The sequence below is a fragment of the Gadus chalcogrammus genome, chromosome 3 (assembly GCF_026213295.1).
Source record: "Gadus chalcogrammus isolate NIFS_2021 chromosome 3, NIFS_Gcha_1.0, whole genome shotgun sequence".
NCBI classification, from domain to species: domain Eukaryota; kingdom Metazoa; phylum Chordata; class Actinopteri; order Gadiformes; family Gadidae; genus Gadus; species Gadus chalcogrammus.
Genome location: NC_079414.1, coordinates 16204201 through 16226959, shown reverse-complemented (window position 1 = coordinate 16226959; position 22759 = coordinate 16204201). Strand labels below are relative to the sequence as shown.

Below are 22759 nucleotides of genomic sequence, written 5' to 3'. Positions count from 1 at the left end.
TAGTTTACAACTTTGCAGTCGTCATATTATACTTTTAACAGAGTACGTTTTAATGGGGCGGCATGTGGCTCAGGAAGGCTGGTAACCGGTAGGTTGCTAGTTCGATCCCCGGCTCCTCCTAGCTGGATGACTCCGACCTTGGTGTGTGAATGTGTGCATGAATGGGTGAATGTGAGGCAATGTTGTAAAGCTCTTTGAGTGGCCACTGGTTAGAAAAGCGCCATATAATTGCAGTCCATTTAATGAGTTTCTTTTAGTAATTTATTCTTTATGCCGTAGATTTCCGCTTGGATTGTAGTAGTGGAAGATGCCGGACTATAACATGGCCTCCAGACTGTTTAGTATACCAAGTGGAGAGGGCCCGGATCTGACTCCTTATTGTTCATGTAATACCTAGTGGGAACAAGTCCAATGCTGTCTCCTGGGTTATCTCATCGCTAGCCAACATGTAGGCGAAGCAACAACCACATTTTACTGATGAGCGTCTCAGATGTGTGGCGGAGCAAGAACAGGAATGGCTTATAGTTGAATAATGAACAACAGAGCCATTGGTGAGATAGAATCACTGAAACGGGTCGGTCGTATTGGAAACACATGATCATCTAACCCCCCCTGCCGCCCAAAACTAATTGTAATTGCAAATACATTCTCATAGTGGTGTTATGGTTTTATTTTAGTCAATAATGTGTCGTCTCTCTAGATTATCCAGGAATGGTAAATGGACCGGGAGAGCAAAGTGCTGCGACCATGAGAGCCAGTCCACCCACAAGATATGGCTAGCGATCAGTGAGGCTGCTTCAGTGGAAACGCATTGATCCTAACCTAAGGCTGCTCAATAAACACAAATGGAGCATTTCTTATTAAAAAATGCTGAACGCGTATCAACACAAAACTGAATTAGCATTTATTTTAATATAAACAGGCTTCCCCCAGTTGAAGAGAAAAATCTAAATTGATTGATTAAACTGTCAAGCTTTAAGGCTAGTACTGTACCCACATTCTAATACACTCTTTTTATAATTTAACCATGATTTTGGATTTCCCCGCACCATTTCTGTCACATAACCCAGACATTCTCTCCATGCTGTCTGGTCTATCTTCCAAATCCCTCAGGTGAATTAGTTCTTAATAGGTTTTTCACGATGTAGTCATGAGTTGTTTTCGCCCAAATGTATTCAATATTGAAAGGAACCTTACCATTTCGTACAACATTTGAATCAAGAGCATAGTTAAAAAAGGATGCTATTTGTTATTTGTATCACAGCGAAAATTTTAAATATAGCCTACCCCTTTTCAAGACTGCGTAGTATAATTAGTTGGATGGTTTCTTTTCTCTCTTTTGCACTTATCTCTCAGTTTTTGCTTGACATTAATGATCATAATGTGTTTGCCTACAAGTTGCCAAACAAGCAATATATTTCACTTCCCTGCAGAGCTGGATGCTAAACTGCTAGAATCATCCTGGGTGCTTGTCCTGGCAACTTTCCCTTTGATCAGAATCAATTTCACACAGATGCATATTCATGTGTTATTTATTACATTCTCAATAATGATGAGCAAATATAGAAATCAAAAACCACTTATAACCATTCAGACATGTGTTGAAGTAGTTTCAGACTGCGACCAAATGGGTGTGCGACTGAAATTTGCCCTTTTTCATATTTACACGTTAAACGGGGAAGGTGCGCGTCAACGAATCCGGATCTGTAGCAATCCATTGAGTGTGAGAACGATAGGGCATTGCCACTGTTAGTGGGTAATTTGTGGAGGGGGAGGGTCCTAGAGATTTAATATCGAGCGGGCGTAAACGTCTCTGTGAGAAGGAGAAATATTTCAAATCTTGCTACCTAAGTGTGTTTGAACAATTCGCAAACTATTGACTCGTTCTTCCTGCGCGGGTCTTGTTTTGCAAACCCGCACCCGCCCGTACCCGCAATACTTAAAACCGCATCAGACCCGTGTTCCGACAGTAGTGCGATGCATTCCGCACCCGACCCGACCCGACCCGACCTGACCCGCTATAAATTCATATCGACGCCGACCGGCACCCAAAGGAAAACTAGAAACATTTGCCGGGGATTACACTATGTGGTGTTTGTCCTCCTGCTTTAGATTGCTGTGCAAAAAAAAAAACACATCATCCACTGTTGACGTTTAAGTTGACTCCTGCGCTAGTGAATTTCATTCCAGCACCGGAGAAGTCTCGCTCGCAATCGCAAAACCCGCCTCCGATTCGCGCTGTTCAGGCGTCCGACCCATACTGTGTAGCCTATAATGTATAGGCTACACAGTAGCCTATAATGTAGGCTACAGCCTACATTATTTTTCACCCGTTTCATCCAAATTGTGCGGGTCACCCGTCGTGTATCCGCGGGTACCCGAACCCGGGCAGGACTCCATGTGCCATAAAGGGCTTTTCACACGGGAGGCGTTTGTCGCGCCTGCTAATGCATTCTCAATGGAGAGGCGAGCAGGCAAAGAGGAGGCGTAGCGTGCTCGTCGAACGCATGCGCGCACTGCGGCACACACGTGGAAACAGTTTGAATAGATGAGAATCACAATCAAATGTGACACTGAATTTGAAACCGCACATTGTTATTTCTGCACCTATTATCAAAATACTTATTAGTAATGCAGTGATAAAAGATTGAAAATCACATTGGCATGTTGATTTATGGTGTGTGTGCCCCTAAAATTTCTGGTTGTGCCCCTACAATTTTCAGTTAGGGGCCACAGTGCTCCTAGTGAAAAAAGTTATTCTGGAGCCCCGAGTTTAGTCTCTCCCTTAAGGCTGAGGAGCAACAATGCTTAGAGGACATTTAGATAACAACTTTCCAGCAGCACAAGTGAAATTGAGTGAGGTTCTATGTAGATCAGCGTGTTATTTATATATATATATATATATATATATATATATATATATATATATATATATATATATATATATATAAACTGGCTGATTATATTGCTATAGCAGTGGTCTTCTTCTGCTGAATTATGAGTAACTTTCTTTACTATTATTTCCAAAGTGACTCAAGGTGAGTTCCGACCGTTCGGAACAAGCCGATTGCTTGGGCTCCTCCTTGGTATTCCTTGAGAGCTGTTCGTTCATAAATCGCTAAACTCATCACTGCACGTCCTTGGGTCCTCAGCTAATGTACCCTTGTGATCCGAAGATTAATCGGATGATCAGCTATGCTCCCGGCAAGGATGAGACGATGTGATTGAACAGTTGTTCAATCCCATCGAGTCATCGTCAAACAAGTCATCGTCATCAAGGAGCAGGTAGGGGGCAGGTCATTTTGATCAAGGATGCCAATACTGCAGACAATGGCGATGAAGCCCAGTGTCTTTCAGCTGGAACTGTTAGGGTGCACCCTAGTCCCTTCCAATATCTCTCCTTCTTTCCCTATTTAGGACGGCTACATTTGAGATTTCTGTGAAATGATGTTCCAGTTTAGGACATTGCTCTTTTCGTACAGTGTTGAAGTGCAGCAACACTTGTTATTATGGTAGCGCCCCCTCACGCCCACATGGTTAATGTGCTTGATCCTTCCCCGCAATTTGCCCTTTCAACGCACTGACATGAAGGGAGGCACAAAGTACGGAGCTACTGTAAAGATTTATGTACGGTGTATCTATGCGTGACACGGCGGGCCTTACAACCTTCTGTTTCTCCTCTTCGTTACACTTATTCATGGCATTCAATGCCCGCAGATAGTTTGGAAAAATCTATAAATCAACACACACACACACACACACACACACACACACACAGTAATGACCTAAGACGGACTAAAGACGAAACAGTATTTATCCTTCAGTTTGTTAGTATAATTTTAGACATTTGCATGACATTGACAAGATGCATCTCTTTCTTTCAGCACTATGAACCAAAAGGCAATTTTCAAAGAAACGGAATGAACCCCTGCATCTTACCTTATCGACAACCATGTGGACACAAACATTGGAGGGCTAAACAAAGCAGTAGCAGGAAATTGATGATTGAACCATGAATTAACATTAGTTAATCCAGTTTTAAGCATCAACTGTTAACAGTTAACTTAAGTTCTCGAAGTAATTTACTGTTCCTGTAAACTAAGAGATTCCTTTGTTCATTATTTCCCCTATTTTAATGCTATATAATAATGCTTATTACTGCGTCAACTCATGTTAATGAATGGTTAACTATTAACATACCCTTATTGTACGGTGTTACAAACAAAGCAGTCCTCCAGCATCGTCAATAGAGACGGGCGTTGATGCTGGCTGGGGCTTTGTCTGCATGCTTGTAATGTGTGTTGGCTTCGAGCCTGGCGTACATACCAATTACATATGCTGCCCACACACACACCCAGAGAGAGCCCTCGCTGTGATGATGGTTGTCATTCCTGTCGTGGCTTGTGGGAAATTTGCTGCAGGTGTGTGTGTTTGTGTGTCCCCTAATCATTCACATAAGTGTTGTTGTGCCGTGTCAGAAGGTAACTTAATGGTTGAGCAAAGGGATACATTCACCGGGGACAGAATAACCATGCATCAACAGTCTGTTAATGAATGCCGATATGTGGTCGTGTTGAATAGGACTACTCTTTGAATGGAAACGTGTGAAAGACTGGAAGAATGGGAACGTGTTAAAGCTATACTTTCTAAATAATTGGCCTTCAAGATGTCATGTGTAAAACTGTCTCTATAAAGTAAGACCTTTTGTGAACACTGTGTTATCATTTTCACGACATGTGTGTTAATTACCACAGTTTGGAACAATTATAGTATAGGGATTCACCGGCTTTGTCTGACAGGCAGCCACGAAAAGACATCTTTTGTGCTTGCTGTGTATTGTTTGTCAGAAGACAAGTTACTAATATATGGAAGGGAAAAATACCCAGATGACTGTTTGTTATACTGTACCAGAATGTTGAATCCATTTCCGTTTAATTCTTAAAAATGATGTTGGCATACGGAAGAATAAGTGCTTTATGCATGTGTGATTCCTGTAGGGAAAATGTCAGCCGACCGCGCCTTGAGGAAGAGACAACAGCTGAATAATCTGGTGGGAATGGTGACGGAGCTGGCCAGACCCGGAGACACCATCGTTGATTTCTGCAGTGGAGGGGTATGCATCACACACACACACACACACACACACACACACACACACACACACACACACACACACACACACACACACACACACACACACACACACACACACACACACACACACACACACACACACACACACACCATGATTACTTAGCTTTGTTACCCATGCTTTAGCCACACTAGGACTAGAATGTGACTATGACTTAAACGAGTACCTTGCATACTAGAGGCGAGGAATTCAACCTATGGGTCATATGCCGCAGCAGGGAACAGAGTTGGACGCGGGGGACGCCAGAACATTCTCATATGTGAGGTCTATTTTTCTAGTTAAAAATACGTAGACGCCTAAATGTGCGGTCTGTTTTCCTTTGATTATCAGCGTGTTAGAAAGCTGCAAAGGTGAATAGCCGACTGAACTTTAAATGTACGTAGATAACTGTTAATTAACCCTGGGGCCAAGAGGTTGGTTAGGATGATGAAGAGGTGGGGGAACCCCTGGTTCTGGAATTCACCTCATCAGTTTTCCTCATGCCCCTGTGGTGGATACATAATTCACCCCCTCGATACACACACACACACACACCCAAAGCTATACGTACTGCTTAGCATTCAGCCCGCTCTCCACAGTGAGCGTTGTTCGCTCTCTGATACAGTGAGCACTGTAGTTTGGTGCGGCTCGGAGCAGGACAGCTCTGTTACGCTAACACTGGCAAGCGTTTCCACCGCCGAAACGACCCTAATGGCAGGGCGAGGTTTAAGCCGGATGGCGTTAGCAAGGTAAGTATCGTGATATCATAGCAGCCCGCCACAGTGTAGCCGGCTAACGGATTCAATGACATTTTGTTTTTATCCCCCTGTCGCACGGAAATGACGATTCTGTCGACCAATCAACGGACAGCGTATGTAGCTCAACCTTTTCGGCACCCTTTCAGACCGCTTGGTACCCCAACCGAGGAGTACCGAAAATAGGAGCGGCTCAGCGTGCTTATTTTGGGACCCTGGCCAACTTTTGGTAGTGGAAACGACAATAGAAGCGGACCGAACCGCACCGCTCGGGGGAAATGGAGGCATAAGAGATGCAGCCTGGGAAGCTCAGCCGTGTACCGGCCACCAGATTGCCCCAGCGCCCGTCCCTTTTCCGTTCCTTCTCCTTGTTATTGAATGAACGTGAACGGCTGCTGTATCGTGCTGTGACTTTTCATCTGTTTCTCCCACCCAGGGTCACGTCGGCTTGGTTCTGGCTCACACACTCCCAGGTTGCCAGGTAATGAAAAGAATAACTCACATGTGACCTCGGTGCCAAACACAAACTAATTTGGTTGGACTCCTCTGAAGGGGCCCTCGCCGGGTTGCCAGATGTGCTTTTATTGCCTTCGTAGATTGCGGCGGTTTTAAGCAAGAAAGATCTTGCTTCCTACCAGGGAGCCCTCAGACTGTTTCGGAGGCAGTCATCGACAGAGGAGGGTGGCATGTGCTATTGTGTCAGATTAAAATGTTCAGGGTGAGGTTAGGGGACCTGAACACTGCTGTCGCCACACTTGTTTAGCATTAGAAATATGAAATGCAATTAAAGGGTTCTAAATAAAATGAAATGCTGCCTAAAATCCATTGTCAACTAAAAGTGTTGAAGCGGGTTTAAAGAAGCTTGAATTGTAGCCGTACTTTTAAGGTATTTTCTCATTTTTCATTATTTATCTTTTGGTTTTACATTCCTTTGATTTCTCACGAAGGTCATCGTTGCTCCCCTTCACAGGTGATCCTCATCGAGAACAAGGAGGAGTCCCTGGACAAGGCCAGGGCGCGCGGGAAGGAGCTGGGCCTGGCCAACCTACGCCTCATCCAGGCCAACCTTGACTACTTCACCGGGCCCTTCCATATCGGGGTGAGCAGCCATGGCCACGGAAAACTGCAGCAAAACAAACCCTATATCACAGAAATCAGAACGATAACAGAAGCAGAGATAGAATCCCCCTATCCCCCAGTATGGGCTGTGTGTATGCTGGTTAACGCCACATGAACGCTCTCTGATATGGCGGGGGGCTTAGCATTCCACGGCTAGTGAGTGCGCATATAGATACTCTGTGTGTAGGTATGTGTGTATGATAAGGATACACACTACTCTGCGCTGCTCCCAATAAGATCAGATCAGTGAAGGTTTGCGGAGTAGCCCACTTGGTTTCTCGACTGTAAGACGATTTTACCCTTAAGGTTGAACTCGATAAGCAATATTAAATTAAACTCAAACTAATTTGATGCTGTGCAATTTATCCTCCCCCGTTAAGGTTCTGCACAGCCGTGGCTGTACAATGGTTGGGTTTCAGACAAAAAACAAAAACTGCCGGCTGCTTAAAATAATAAAATCAAGGTAGAGAATTTGGTGAACTCGGCCTTGGCTCATGCTATCCCAATTATATTTGGCTGTGAATGATTGTTTCCCGTCGGCGATGCCAAGGCCATTTTAGTGTAACTCCGGGTCAGATAAACCCTAGAGCGCAGCAACCGTTAATTCCACCCCGCTGCCCTTGCCTCAGAAGATCAGTGATCTATTCGTTTTTCCAACATTTAGTTGCGCATTTAGAGTTGAGCTCTCCTATTGCAAGCCGACCGCTTGGCTCAACTCCGGGGGCCTCACCCACACGAAGACACTCGTCAATTTGCCTTCGCGGGATGTCGTTAGCTGAATCTGTGTACTCCTCCCCGATTCCTGCTGTTATTTCGTTCTGTGGGTTTCGCCTCGTAAACCACCCGGGAATGTTCATTCCTGGGGGTACTTAAAAAAGGATAGAATTCATCAGCGTTAGCATAGCTATATACTGTATGTGTAGACGTAGCCTTTGCTATTAGAGGCAGCTCTCAGATCTGTTGGTCTCTACCCACTGCTCTGTAGAGCCGCTCGGCGAACAGAGAGCTGCACAAAAACCTGCACTCCATTGTGAGTGGGAGGGAGGCTTGCTACCCGGAGAGAGCTGGCATTGAACACACACACACCTGCATGCACGCACCTTCCCATACACATCTACACACACACACACACACACACACACACACACACACACACACACACACACACACACACACACACACACACACACACACACACACACACACACACACACACACACACACACACACCCCTCAAAATCTACACACACACACCCCTCAAAATCTACACACACACACCACCTCAACATGCACACACACACAACACATCAACATGCACACACACACAACACATCAACATGCACACACACACACCTCAACACACACACACACACACACACACACACACACACACACACACACACACACACACACACACACAAACACACACCTCCACACACACACACACACACACACACACACACACACACACACACACACACACACCACATCTGCACACACCGTTGACTACACTCTGCTTCTTTCCTTGCGGAAAAAACCTTGTGCCGTATCACTCTTCTAGATTTATCTCGAGTCATGATGGGGCTATCGCGGATCTTGCTACTGGTCCCGAGTTATTCCCACCTGAGGCCTGCCACCAATCACGCCGCAGTTAAATCCTGTGGATGCATTATGCATGTGGCCATTTTTAGCGGCGCTAGTTTAATCAGGCTAATTGGGTGGAGGTGTGTCGCCGTCTGCTGTTTAATTATGTCGTCGTGGCGACCATGTGTGAGGTCGGAGTGAGGGGTCTGGGGGGGGGACTTGAGCCGGGTACACGTCCTGCTTTTGGCCCCGGGGGGTAAAACACTGACACCCAGGCGAGACAGCGGGGGCGAGCCGGGTGGCAGACCGTGAAGTTCACGGTGGATTTTAGTCTCTTTGAATTTCATTATGGCTGTCGTCGTGTCCTAATGGTCTGATACCTTGCAATTGATTCTTAAAGCGGATCCCCTCTCGGTGTTTTGTGTCTTTTAACAGCTTTTTTCTCTGATCATTTTTATTGGGGATTTTGAACATATCACGAAGCCTCGAGGATCTGGCTTTGGTTCATGTCTTTGCCGTATCGACAATGTATGAATACGACATTGCATTACTTATTTCAGATATAACTATAGTCTGCATAGATAAAGATGTACTGTATACGATGAGATGGATAAAGGTGCATTATATTTATATTTTATAAACCAATATAAAGAGTTTAGCATTAAGTGGAAAACAAACACCAAACGGACCCATTAGAATAAAGCCAGAGTTGTTCTTTGTCGTATTAGTCAGCCCGACAGCTATTCGACTAATGAAATATGGAAACAACTTGCAGATGAAGCATACACACAGAGTGTAGTAACTGCAGAATTTCATTCAGAATGTAATTTTGCCCCGGTCACACCGACCCAAAGAAACAAGATGAATCGATTTTTTTAATAGCGTTTCCAACCCCCTTCCTTCCTTACATTTGCATATGGATCTCTGGTCTTCAATTTACATATAATCTATAATATCTAAGCTTTTACAAGGCTTGGGGCGTGGTAGATATAGTACCATGCAACACATTTTCTCCTAGTTATTTTTCAAATGGTCCCACCACAGCCATGTTAATGAGGGAATTGAACAATGGTATTCTTTGGGCTACATGTAGGCTTTTGTTTTGTTGTGGCTGCTTGGGACTCTTTTTAGCTTTCAAATGAAATTTAATACCAAGAATGAGAATGGGGGGTAAAATTAATTAGTTCGAATTAAAGTAGTTATTGGAACCACTTACTTTTAGTCAACATAGAATATAATCAAATCATCTCTGCTGGAATAGAAACGGCTGGAGCAATTACTCTAATAATTGCCTTGTTATTATTTTGCGACGCTCATATTTCGTGACATCCCCCACCAGCCCCGTCCCCCTTTTTCAAATGCATTGCAAAATATATCCACAATAATGTAACGGTAATCGTATGAAAAAAATAATCTTCACCTCTTAGAGATTCAAATTCAGAATACAAAACACGCAGAAATGGATTCATGGTTATTCTTTCATGTGCCTGGAGTGTCTAGACAAGGAATACAAATTATAAGATAATTAGATTTAACAATTGCTAAATTTGGAGTGAACAGTAATTTTTTGTTATTTGCTTTGAGCAGGTGTCTGGCACAACCAAAGCATTTCAGCAGACACCTGTGGTAGCTTCAGAGAAGTTTACCGCTGTTTGATGACTCGGGCAACAAGTCAACACAACAAAAGTATCACCGTGAGAGTTACACCAACAGTTTTTCTGCCGGTTCATCTTAACTTTATTTTTATTAAGCTAATAGGACAAGGTACTGAATTACAATTAATTTGGTGATTTAAAATAACAATCACCATGTTTATGGGTTTATATAAATAATAGTAATTCCAAGTGAGTAATTTCTGTCATATTGTGTTAAAAACAAAAAAAACATAAAAGAAAGCCTTCAACTTAATACAGTCAGACAGTTTTGTGAGGTTAGAGTGAATAGAGCCATTTTTATTGGAAAGTCTGCGTTCACTCTGTCCGGGGTCAGATCTAAACTGCCATGTAGCTCGCTGTCACGGCTTGACGGCTCGACCGGATTTCAAGCATTTAAGTTGAAATGGAACTGGTATTTTTCATACTTCTCACTAGTAAAGTTGAAATTGAATTGTGTTTTATTTTCATGTCTCTACATTATTATTTTGTTGATACATGACCATATATCCACACAAACAAACAAGGGGGTTGTGCTGTCTTCATCATGGAACATGTTTCCAGCCAAAGCCTTTTTCGTACTTCTCACTAGTAAAGTGAAAATTGAAAGTAGTAGAACACATTTTTATATGATGAATGTGTTCTATTTTCATGTCTCCACGTTATTATTTTGTGGGTACATGACCATATATCCACGCAAACAAAAAGAGTGGATGTGCTGTCTTCATCATGGAACATGTTACTAGCCAAAGGCTAATGTCTAGGAAGATGGCAGCCGTCACGCACAGTTTACCCACTGAGTAGGAATCCAATGGCGGTCCGTGTGCCAATACAGGAAACACTAATAGATTCTGTTTTGATCCAGCACCTTGCGTCAGCTCCTAATAACAACGGCCACCGAATCATTTATCTAAAGCTCTGTCCCTCCAATGGGTAAAATCAATAGGAAGGGCTTTAGTGCGGGTTCAACCATCTCCGTGAGTTACACGTAAGTTCACCGTAACTATTTAATTTGTGGGCTTTTTGACTCGCCTTGGAACAAAAGTGAGTGCTCCCTGTGTTTTATTCGTGGGCTGAACACATCATAATAGTCTGTGTTTCTCTGCGCGGGCGTGATACTCTCCTCTCCTGTTGTCTGCTTTGGCAGGTGGCTCTGCACGCCTGCGGTGTGGCTACAGACATGGTGGTGGAGCACTGCATCCAGGCCCGGGCCGCCTTCGTGGTCAGCCCCTGTTGCTATGGCTTCGTCCAGAACACCCTCAAGTTCTCCTTCCCCCGGAGGTTTGTGGCTGTTGTTGTTCGTACCCGACATTGACACACAATGCTGATGTCTCTTTTGTGTCTTTTTGGGTTTGGGCCACAGAAAACAATCGCTCAACTTATTACTGTCTGTTGTCTGGTAACATGTTTCCCTTCCTCTCTCACTGTTTTTTTATTACTTCACTTCGTGTTTACTATTCATTTTCCTCCACTGCTACCAGTCAAAACAACGCCTCGTCTTGTGACTTGCTACCTCAGCCTGCTACTGCCCTTTGTGTCTTGTATCGACCCCAGTTAGATTTATTTTCATCTCTCCTTCATCTCACTTTCCCGTCTGCCCTCACTATCCTGTCCAAAAACTCTCAAAAAGGCCTTAAAATATAAGAAAATACATGTGAGCACATACCAATCCTCCTATGCGTCAATCCCTAACCAAGCCATAGGGACCTCCACTATTATTATTTAGTTATTCTTATACCGTTCCATTGCCATCGATGGTTCTCTTTGCCCTGCCCCGGCCAGGTAAAAAAACAAGTGTAGCTCCTTACATTAACATCGTGTGTGTGTGTGTGTGTGTGTGTGTGTGTGTGTGTGTGTGTGTGTGTGTGTGTGTGTGTGTGTGTGTGTGTGTGTGTGTGTGTGTGTGTGTGTGTGTGTGTGTGTGTGTGTGTGTGTGTGTGTGTGTGTGTGTGTGAGAGATTTTTGGGTCCTACAGCTTGACTTCGCTGGAAAAAAAACATTAGACCTTGGGAAATTTGTTTTATCAATTCCATCGAGTTGAGAAAGGAACTCTATTTCTTCGAACTCTAACGATACGATATGCTTTGATCCTTTTAAAATAGTCCTAGAGAGAAGGAACCGTACGTTATTAAATTGGGTGGTTGCTATAACACTACTCTCTTTACAAATGTGCTTGTAAGAGAAAAAATAGCACAAGGGCACTTAGGCACCATTTTTGTTTCATGGTTGATCCACCGATGCCAAGGCTTCAAGTTCTCGAGTTATGCTTGCAATTTTGAATTTAAAATGCTCATGAAAAGAGCTTGGGGTTTAAAAGCTATAAAACCTTGCATCAACCAAGAAATCAGATGATTGTTAGTGCTGAACACCATGCCTCAAAATTACCCTAAATAATCTGCAAATATTGTCATTTTCAGGTAGTTTTCCCCATATCTCTGAGTGCATTCCCTCCAACTCTTGAAAAATAGAGAGTGCAGTAAGGGGACCATGCCGCAGGGTCGTACAATAATACGAGCTTAGTTCTCCATCCCCAAAGGCTACACTATTAAGGAGGACCCTCTCTGCACCTGACCCACTCCGTTCTCCTTCTGCTTCTTTAAGAGGCTTTCCCACCCTGAGGCCATATTCCAAACCCCCTTCTGAAGACCCTGCCAGGTGCACACATTCCCAGCATAGTGGGGATGGAGACTTGAGACTCGGACTCGATTTGTGAAAATCTAGAACATAAAACTTGTCTTGGTTTTGCCTGCTGTGTGCCTTAACTCACTCAATGAAGTTTGCAACAGACTGTATCCATGGTAGCAGAATGTTAAATTAATCATAGTTCCCGGTCTCTCGTCATCAACTGCTGTCAAAAATATGCTTCATAAGCCTTTTAACAGTGTGGCAGGTGTCAAGCTTCCTCCATGGCGTCAGAGCTGATGTCTTCTAAAACTTAAAGTAACAAACAGGAAGGAATGCCATAAAGCGCATTAATTGGGAATTTGTTTTTGTATGGGAAAAAGTCAAATCGATTTTAGCGTTTTTTTCCTTTGTCGTCATGTCGTGTATGTCACTTCTACAGTCACTTCTTCTGTTGAGTTTAAGGTGGCATTTGCTGGACTCTGACAGATTAGGAATGAAAATGTAGACTAGACTAGAAACTAGACTAAAGCTCTGCCAAAAAGTCCTACTTCCCACTGAAGGAAGACGCACATGATTGAAACAATGAGCAGGGCAGAACTTAATTATTTATGTTTTGAGTGTTTTTTTTTTTCGTTTTTTTCTTTTATGAGTCCTCTTACTACTATTATTACTAGACCCTTTTCATATTGCTACTGCAACTTTCACTGCAACACTGTAAGACCAACCTCAATCAAAACGATATAGAATGATTTAACCGACTACGAGCATTACATTGTTAGGATTCTCCCCAATCCCGAGGGGGCCTGGACTAATGAGTCCGTAGACGTAGATGGATGCGCCGTCTTCTTCATTAGTGCCATCAGTAACTTTTTCTTACCAGTACATGCTTGTAGCCCTTGGTTTTGAAATGTGGCCTACATACACGGGCATGTTCATATTTCTTTAACCCAAATTCAGGTCTGATTGGCTGAAAATATCCTCAGAAGGTTCTCTTACAAATTGACAACGTCTCAAACAGGCTCTCGCTTCGGTCGGTCGGAAACCGGAACCAAACAAAAAAAATGTTTAGGCCTGAAGGGATTTTGTTTGTCTGACTGTATGCAGGATAGAGATATCCTTTCTAAGCAAACACATAATGGATGCAAATATTTTGTGCAAATATTGGCAAAATGTCTCACATTTGTTTCTTCTTTCTTTTTTTTTTTTGCAGCAAAAAGTTTCAGGACACATTGAGTTATAAGGTATGTAGAATCCGTTTACAAATGTATAATATATATAAAAATGCTTACATACATATATGTATATATATATTCCAACGTATAATGAACTAAAGATGATGATGTTAATGATATGACATTTGGCTGCTTTGACTAACTAACACCTTCTCTTCTCATGCAATATTTTTATTTTGGGCGGGTCTTTTAGATTTTTACCACACATCTTGTGTGAGAAAGCTGTTGAAGTTCTGAGGTGCCACCATGGATTCTCAGACTAGCAGGTCATTGGTGGACAGAGAACACAGGGAGGGGTGTAGGGGGGGTACCTCAAACTTGTGATAAATTGGCCCTGCCACTGCCCGCTGGAGAAACTCATCACTTCAAAGGGTTCTGTGTGTCCTAGCACTAGCAACCTCATGCTGGCACTCGGGAACTTCAATCACCTCTACTTTCTGTTGTCCCTGCGCCCAAAGAAACGAAGCGAGGAACTCTCTGTAACACATTAGATGCTATTTTTTCCCCGGGGGCATTCGTCCCGCTGTCTTGGCATAATCCACCATGAGGAGACGCGGAAGGAGAAAAAAAAAGTACACAAGCAACACCATTGCTACAACTCGAATAAATGAAAAATAAATCCGTATCCCATTAAAAAGGCTTGAAACATCATCTTCCACCTTCCACCTCGCCTCTGTGTATCACCCCCCGTCTCTCGTCTCCTTTTAATGTCACCAAAGATGTACTGATTATCTAGTCTGGAGCTCTACTAGGCCTGTTGTGTCTTCTGGGCGTCTTAACACACTCAATCACCTGGCCCGCTGCTAACAGAAACCAATGATGCAATGACATTGTTCCGCACTTTCTCGTGATTTGTCTCCTTTTGAGCAAGAGTAACACGCTGTATGTTTGCCAAATAAAGCATCCCGGGCATAATAGGGCATGAGATAGCCATCCTCGCCCACAAAGTCTGCGTACGAGGGGGGGCCTGGCCTTCAACGCTGAAACATTTTCCCGTGATTTATTTTAATGAGCTGGGAAGACTGGCCATGACTTTAGTCTATGACTCTTTGTACAAAAACCCACCGAGAGAAGAAGTATGGTGCGCTGTTCTATGCAGATGACATTTTAATGCATTGACGTAATGAACGACCTCTTCCCCTCTCTCTCTCTCCAGGAACACATGGTGCTTTGCCGCTTCGCGGACCAGACCGCTGCCCAGCTTCCTCCTGAGAGACGACTCATAGGTACTGCAACCCTCCACCTGGTTCCCCTATAATCTTCATCTCAACGAGCCTCCTCACACCTCCTCCTCATTCCTTCCATGGACCTTATTCACTTACTCACCTAGCGGTCTTCTTTGGTGGTGGAACCGAATGCTGAATTCCGCATTCAGTTCCCTCATGCAGCTAGCGTTTAGAAGCAAGATGGTGCCATAGTGGCCGCAAGGTTATAACGGCCTAGAGCTATAGATATTTCTTTAGGGAGATGAATTAGACATGTTTCCCAGCATGCATTAGCAAGATCAAAACAAGGAAACTTTCTAGGCAGTTAAAACTCCAGTGTGCGGCACCGATCTGACCAGCTGTTACCAAACCAATCTTTCACCTTGGCAGATGGATGAAGAGGGCCCCTGGTTGTGTAAATAGGAAGAGGGGAAAGTAAAAGCAAAAGTACTTTATTGATCCCAAAAGGTTTTCACAGTGTAACTGGTGGGAAATGTGCCATAATATTGTCAGGCTCAAGCTGAAGAAAACCCTGAGATTGGACTGTTTGCAATCATTTCACTTTATCACTTGCAGATCATCTGCAATTATATCATCCAGAGTTTGTATTATTGTCGTATATATAATGACCTGTAAGGGATTTTGTGAGGGTTTTCCGATGGCTCATATGCACCGCTCAATACTGCAGCCTTTTTCTGTTGACTGGTGCGGTTTCAATTGTTGACTGGATTGCCTCGGTGCCACTACCAGCAACTTTATTTATCCGTGAAAAAAACATTGTCATTCTCATGCATGTGGGGGTGCAACCATGTGCTCTGGGAGACAAAGCTAAAAGTAGCTTGGTGATGCGATGCTGACGTCCTTATTTTTCAACAAGTTTATTTTGCAATAAACAATCTAACTAAAGAGATGAGCCGACCCTTCCAGCAACGACCTCAGGCTTCTTAGAGGAGGACGTCGCAACCAAACGTTGATCACAAAGCCGTCTCCGTGGTCCGTGCTTTGGTATGCCTTCGCATGATTAGGCGAGAAGCGGGAGCAGAGGAAGTGCATTTGGTGATGCTGGGAGTGCGGAGAGTTCCTGTATGTCTGGAGCCTGTAATGGTGTGGGAGGCGTGACGGGCCACGCTGCGTCTGCCTCCACTCAGAAGGAATGAGATTCATAGCGCCGCCCGTCACCGCGACGGCCGCTCGACTCCTGTCGAAAAATGGAAACGTAAACAAATCCGACGCAGACGCGGGGCCCGACACCCTGAGATCCGTAATGAATAACACCACTGTGCTATTTGAGGTAGAAGAAGATGAAAAGTATGAGTCTTCGTCTGGGACATAGTTAATGCTTTGGTTCTGCAGCAGGAATTCTGATTTCATTTATTGAGAGACAAAGAGGATACTACAGGCTTCCCCTATCTGGGTGTGGGTGTGTTTCTCGGCGTGGGTGTGTGTGTGATTGTGTTTGGGTGTGTGGGTGTGCATCAGTGTATGTGTGCTTGTGTGTGGGTGTGCATTTGTGCGTCAGTGTATGTGTGTGCACGCGTCAGTTTATGCGTGCGTGTGTGTGTGTGTGTGTGCACGTGTGTGTGTGTGCGAGCGTGTCAGTGTGTGTATGTGTGTGTGTGTGTGTGTGTGCGCGCGCGTCAGTGTATGCGTGCATGCGTATGTGTGCGTGCGTGTCAGTATATGCGTGCATTGTGTGTGGGTTTTTGTACATCTTTCCGAGGACGCGGTGTAAGTCCCTCTCTCTTCAGCCGGTGATAACTCCTCTGTTTTATCAGCGTGTCCCTGTCTCGTGCGGGGTGGATCCCCAAGGGCCCCATCACTCTGAAGCCCTCTAACACCAGGCTGCCACCACGCATCACATCTACTTCACCTCTCCATCAGTTAAACCGGCCTGCTCCGCCCTGCATGGCCTCCTCCTCCGATGCCCTCCCCAGCCTCTGCCGTTCACTCTCGTCTCCTCTGAGCCCTCCAGCTGGGGCTGTGACAGCCTGGCTTGCATGGGGAGGGGGGTAGCGTAGGGGGCCACAATGCTATCTGCTCTATCAAATGATTTATACATTTATTGAATACAGATGCTTGTTTTCTTCGCTGTTGTTGATTAACTTTTATTCCATTGTTAATCGTTAATGAATTCTTATTTGTTGCTATTATTCACCTTTACCCTGATCTGATGGGTGCTGCTGTTACTGCATCATTTGAGTCTGTCCGGCTCTCATGTGTTCATTCAGATGTTTGTTGTAGTGTGTTAGGTTTATCTTGTTAACGGGTGTCCCCTCCAGGTAAGCAGTGCATGGGGCTGGTGGATCTGGACCGCTCATGGTGCGCCGAGGCAAGCGGCTACAGCGTGCGCGTCATGACCATGGTGCCCGAGAGCTGCTCTCCCAAGAACAACATGCTGGTCGGCACGGCGATGAGACGGAACACCGACACCATCCCCAGCACCACAGAAGAAGGACGTGCTGCCAATATAGACTGATCCGTGCATAATCGAGGAAATGATTTTGAAAGACAGTACATGTCAGATAAAGGAGCTTATCTCTGAGTCGTATGGTGGAAGAGATGAGATCTCTAAGAATGGGTGTTTTCAATATCCATGGAAATGACTACGCTGCTAATATGTTTTTTCTTTCTTCTTTTAATTGACCGACTTTCAGGGTCTTTTTTTCTTTCACAGTTGTTGTCGTACGATAGGCCTTTTAAAGAATAATCTATCGCCATCATTTTACTTCCCGCATCTTTTTTTAAAGTTAAGTTTGCGATACTGTGTAATTTGTGTAATTAAAGATTGAGTTTGCAATGATTGATACAATAACAATATTTTCAATCTAAATGAGACTATCTCTTCACTCCTACTCTACATTAAATATTCTTCCAAAAAGCATATAAATAAACATAATTTATGTGGAAAATGTATATTTGATATGTGCGGTCAAAAATAAGCATCTTGCATGGATTTTCACAATCTCTGTGGCCCCTGAATAAACGAAAATAGGAAAGAGATATATGCTTTCATGACCGGTATAGTGACACTTTACAGGCCTCTCCTGTCAAGCCATCTTGACGATATATAACGGGTACTTGATTAACCCGGGAGGCAGAGAACCAAGTATAGGCATTTTCTTTTCCAATCTTCAGCTCATCTAAATTCAGCCGGCACATCCAATCTATCGGGAGGTGAATGACCGAAGACATGGTTTCTACCAACGGGCTTGGAATGATTTCCAAAAGAAACATTTGACATCTTCTGCCCCATGCCCGTAGCTCCTGTGAGCGCCGGTGCACATGAAAGAGAAGCGTAAGCAGAAGAACAGGGCGAGATGTTCCCGTAAGCACTTCAATCAGGCTCTCCGTACGCAAATCTCACTTGAGATCATCAAGGAATCCAAATCCATTTCAAAAGCTTCTCTTTTTGCATTGAATCCTTTCATTTTTTCATAGATAGGCTGTCTGCCAAGGTCTCGGTGAGAACATTGCTCTGGTTACAAACATGGGCTTATGTAAATGAGTAATGACGTCAAATATCTCTCACTTTGGTCAGTTATGCTGTGTGAAATTCTGTGAATGTGCTTTTTAAAATGAATTTACTTACTTACTTTGGTTTTATATATAAGCCTTAATATATCTTTTTTTTTATCAAATTCAAGTGGCATAGTTCTTATACACAATTATAAAGATAAAACACAAAGATGCTCATCTTAGAAAACGAACAGTGTGTTTTTTGATTCTAGTGGACACCATATAATTAAACCCATTGGAAGTTATATCATTGTATAAGAACAATTATATGAATGTTATTGTTGCTAAGTATTTGTAATTCAATTGTAAGACATGTGAATGTTAACAGCAGGTGGGTAAAGTTTGTTAGGAAAGACAAATGTCAGTTACCTCATGATTCGTCTACATTACTTGAGCATTATTTACAGATCTCTTGATTGACCTATAAAGCCAAATGAGCGTTACTGTATTTAGATATTGTCAATACATCTAAATGGTTTTCTATTATGCTTACTAATAGGTTTAATTATAAGTCTAATAAAGCAAAAAATGCAGAAATTCTTATAATTTATGTCTATCTTATATTGCAGAGTGCCTTGAGGTGGCTTTTATGGAAATGCTTATTTATTGAAAGATACAACATTTGGTGCTGTGAAATTCAGTAAGCAGCTACTGCTGAATGTGAGAAATCCAGAAAATTGTCAATGAAATAATTGTAGACCAATTTGACGTTCACAATTTATGCCTAACAGGTTAAAAAGTCCATTCTCTCATTAGTAATTTAACTTCTGCGCGGTTAATCTACAGCCTATGATCTAGTTTCTTGTGTCTGCCCATGGTTCATGTTTAACCAAAACATTGTATGGATTTTATCCTAGATTCCTTGTGACCGCCTTCCCTGGACAATAGGCCTACAACAGCTACGATGATGCGGTCAAAGGGAAGTTTAGTAACATGGGAACCAGACGAATCTGCAAGCTCATGTTTATATAGGCCTATATGCGAACTGGCCAGAAGTTATGTCTGCTTTGAATGTGAAATAGGCCTTAATGCTATGATCAGAAAGGCAGTCTGTGGTTGAAATTTGCCACGTGTTGGGATCGGACTAATTTCCTGTTAGTGGAGTGCAGAGGGCAACATGCTCCTTTGTTTGCATTCTGTGCTAATGTATTGATCAATCGATTGATTTGAGTGTAAGGAAATCCAACACTTCATACAGACTAAAATGTAGGCCTAATGAACCCCCAATAAAGGTCTTCTATGTGCCAAATCAATCACTTTTACATAATACAAACGGGACCACCTGACACTGCTACTGCCCGTTGACCTTCCGTCGTTCTTCCCTCTCTTCTCCGAGGACTGACCATATTTAACCAGCCTATAATTTCCCAGGGGAGTTCTGCATATCCACATGGGTGGCCAAAACAACACGTGCCTCGACAAGCTAGAGAATTAATTATGACTTCGAAAAGAAAACCGACACCGTATCCCCACGAGTTTAAGCGTGATCTCCTCTTGATATTTAGCCAGGACTTTTGGGGGGGATTGTTCCAATAGCACACTACGTCGGCGGTCGCCCGTCGACTCGATCGCGTGCACTGTCTGTCTCTGGTGTTGTTTATTGGCTGACTCGCGCCGCTCTCTCGTGCGGAGTGATAGCGAGAGCTGTGGGGTCCCGTGAACACCGATAGAGTGCACTCTGCTCCACACACACGCGCGCGCGCAAGAAGGGGCGCCAGCAACTGTTCTCATCGTAGCCTATAGCTTCGGGGTCACTTCTAGATCGTGGACTGATTTCTTCGGCACGGAGAATATATTGCAAATGATCAGCATTTAGGTCGCCGGAAAACGCCTGTACCGGCACGGATATTCACGTGCTTGGTGGAAACTCGTACTGACCACATCGCGGTGTACACACGCTCCAGTGTTTCCTCCTGATCTGAGGATAATTGGCACGCGCGCTCTCTCCCTCCCTGCTGTCTTTCTCTCTCGCAAATCATGGAATTATGGATAAAGTTTATATTTTTCTGCGGTTGGTGCGTCGGAGCAAGTGCAGACTTTGACGGCAGGTAAGGACAAAGATTTCTTGAGGTGTCGATGCATCGCCCGGAGGCGCGCTAGGCTGATCCACAGCAAATATAGAAAGGTCTATAGACACGGTTTCGATTGCGCTCTGGTGTGACTGGTAATATGTCGCCCTTTTCTCAGTGGCTTTTCTAATTCTGAAGGAGAAGGCATATTCTTTAGCTATTGCACTTGACAACGCGGAGTGTTAAAAGTCCGCGTGCTTGGAGCACAATACAAAAAATGCATGCGCAAAGGAATTACATATTTCATTACCAAACGGAGAATGGCTATACGAATAACTTTCCATCCGCTTTTTGTGTGTTTGACCTGTTAAATTGCCTACATTTATCATACCATTTTATTTATTGCTCTCTCTCTCTCTCTCTCTCTCTCTCTCTCTCTCTCTCTCTCTCTCTCTCTCTCTCTCTCTCTCTCTCCCTCTCTCTCTCTCTCTCTCTCTCTCTCTCTCTCTCTCTCTCTCTCTCTCTCTCTCTCTCTCTCTCTCTCTCTCTCTCTCTTCATCTCCTTCTCCCTCTCTGTCTCTGTCCCTGTCTCTCTGTATAATTGTCTCTCTCCGTAACCACACACCTCGAGTCGAAACACATTGTTTACATACACCACTTCCAAAACAAGGGGCTCTTGTTTTTAGTCGGTGTCTCCCCTTGTTATAAAATGATGTGACACTCGACCCGGTCTTTCGTGTTCAAACACGCACCAGTGAAATATGCATAGAGAAGAAGTGTGGAGACGCGCCAACCCAAAAGAATGCATGCGCTCCGAGATGTAAATCTGCCTAAGGGGCATCGGAGTTGAACGGGATGATGATTTATCAACGTTAACCTTTCGTTACAAAGAACTGCGCCCCCCCAACACACACACACACACACACACACACACACACACACACACACACACACACACACACACACACACACACACACACACACACACACACACACACACACACACACACACACACACACACACACACACACACACGCTGAAATTGTCTGGACTGAGGGAGCCTAAAATTAAATAAAAACAGCACATAGCCTCAGCACTTAACGTCAATGTCAGAACTGATTAAATATGAATGAGCCATGGTTAAGTTATCTTCCTTCAAAAAGTAACACATACACACAAAGATTGTTCATGTAGGCCTTATGTTTAACATAATTTGCTACACCTATCCAAAATTTGTCTGAATCTCCAATCTCGGTCATTTTGAGGGAGCACTGGGAAACTTTTGTCCTATAGAAATGTCCTTTTTTTTAGGAGCTGACATTTTCAGTTCGGGTTAAACCGAGTGGAGAGCAGAGTAAACGCGGACACACAAGTCCAGAGCTGTCGTAGACTATCACATTCTCTTTCTGGATTGGCTACATCCTTTTTTGAACAAAAATGTAGAGCCTTTTTTGATATATATATAGGCATATAGAATAATGTATAATAATGATCAAATAGAGTCCTCTGTCACATTCAACAATTGCTGTGTTACTTTGTCAAAGGCAGCTAACTTAATCAAGGCTGACTTTGAGCTATTCATCTTCAATCAGTTCTGACATTGACGTTAAATTCTGAGCCTATATGCTGTCTTTTGAATTAAATTTTGGCTTCCTTGGTGCAAACACATTGTCATAATGTGTTATTCAAAAGGCTTAACTAAGTGGGGTGTGAATGTGTGTGCGCGCGTGTGTGTGTGTGTGTTTGTGTCTGTATGCCTGTATGTAGGTGTGTTAGTAAGTGTGCCTGATATTATTGAGTGTATGTCGCTGTGTGAGTGTATGTTTCTGTTTGTGAGTGTATGTTTTGTGTATGTTTATGAGAGTGAGTGTCTGTATGAGTATGTGTGTCTAAACGAGTTTGCGTGTGTGTGTGTGTGTGTGTGCAGCAT

The 22759-nt window shown here is 43.6% G+C and overlaps 2 protein-coding genes across 3 annotated transcripts in view; both read left to right on the top strand.

Moving 5' to 3' along the window:
- The window catches only part of gstcd (glutathione S-transferase, C-terminal domain containing), a 36722-nt gene extending 17470 nt beyond the window's left edge, over positions 1 to 19252 (top strand). The window contains exons 6-12 of the mRNA XM_056586375.1: positions 4998 to 5113; positions 6323 to 6367; positions 6857 to 6985; positions 11389 to 11522; positions 14077 to 14107; positions 15255 to 15324; positions 17583 to 19252. Of these exons, the coding sequence (XP_056442350.1) occupies positions 4998 to 5113; positions 6323 to 6367; positions 6857 to 6985; positions 11389 to 11522; positions 14077 to 14107; positions 15255 to 15324; positions 17583 to 17779 (722 nt within the window). The 3' untranslated portion in view covers positions 17780 to 19252. The remainder of the gene's footprint in view (positions 1 to 4997; positions 5114 to 6322; positions 6368 to 6856; positions 6986 to 11388; positions 11523 to 14076; positions 14108 to 15254; positions 15325 to 17582) is intronic.
- A 1010-nt stretch (positions 19253 to 20262) lies between these two features.
- The window catches only part of npnta (nephronectin a), a 56757-nt gene continuing 54260 nt past the window's right edge, over positions 20263 to 22759 (top strand). For both annotated transcript variants that reach the window (XM_056586290.1, XM_056586289.1), the window contains exon 1: positions 20263 to 20867. In XM_056586290.1, coding sequence (XP_056442265.1) covers positions 20797 to 20867 — 71 coding nt within the window. In that variant the 5' untranslated portion in view covers positions 20263 to 20796. The remainder of the gene's footprint in view (positions 20868 to 22759) is intronic.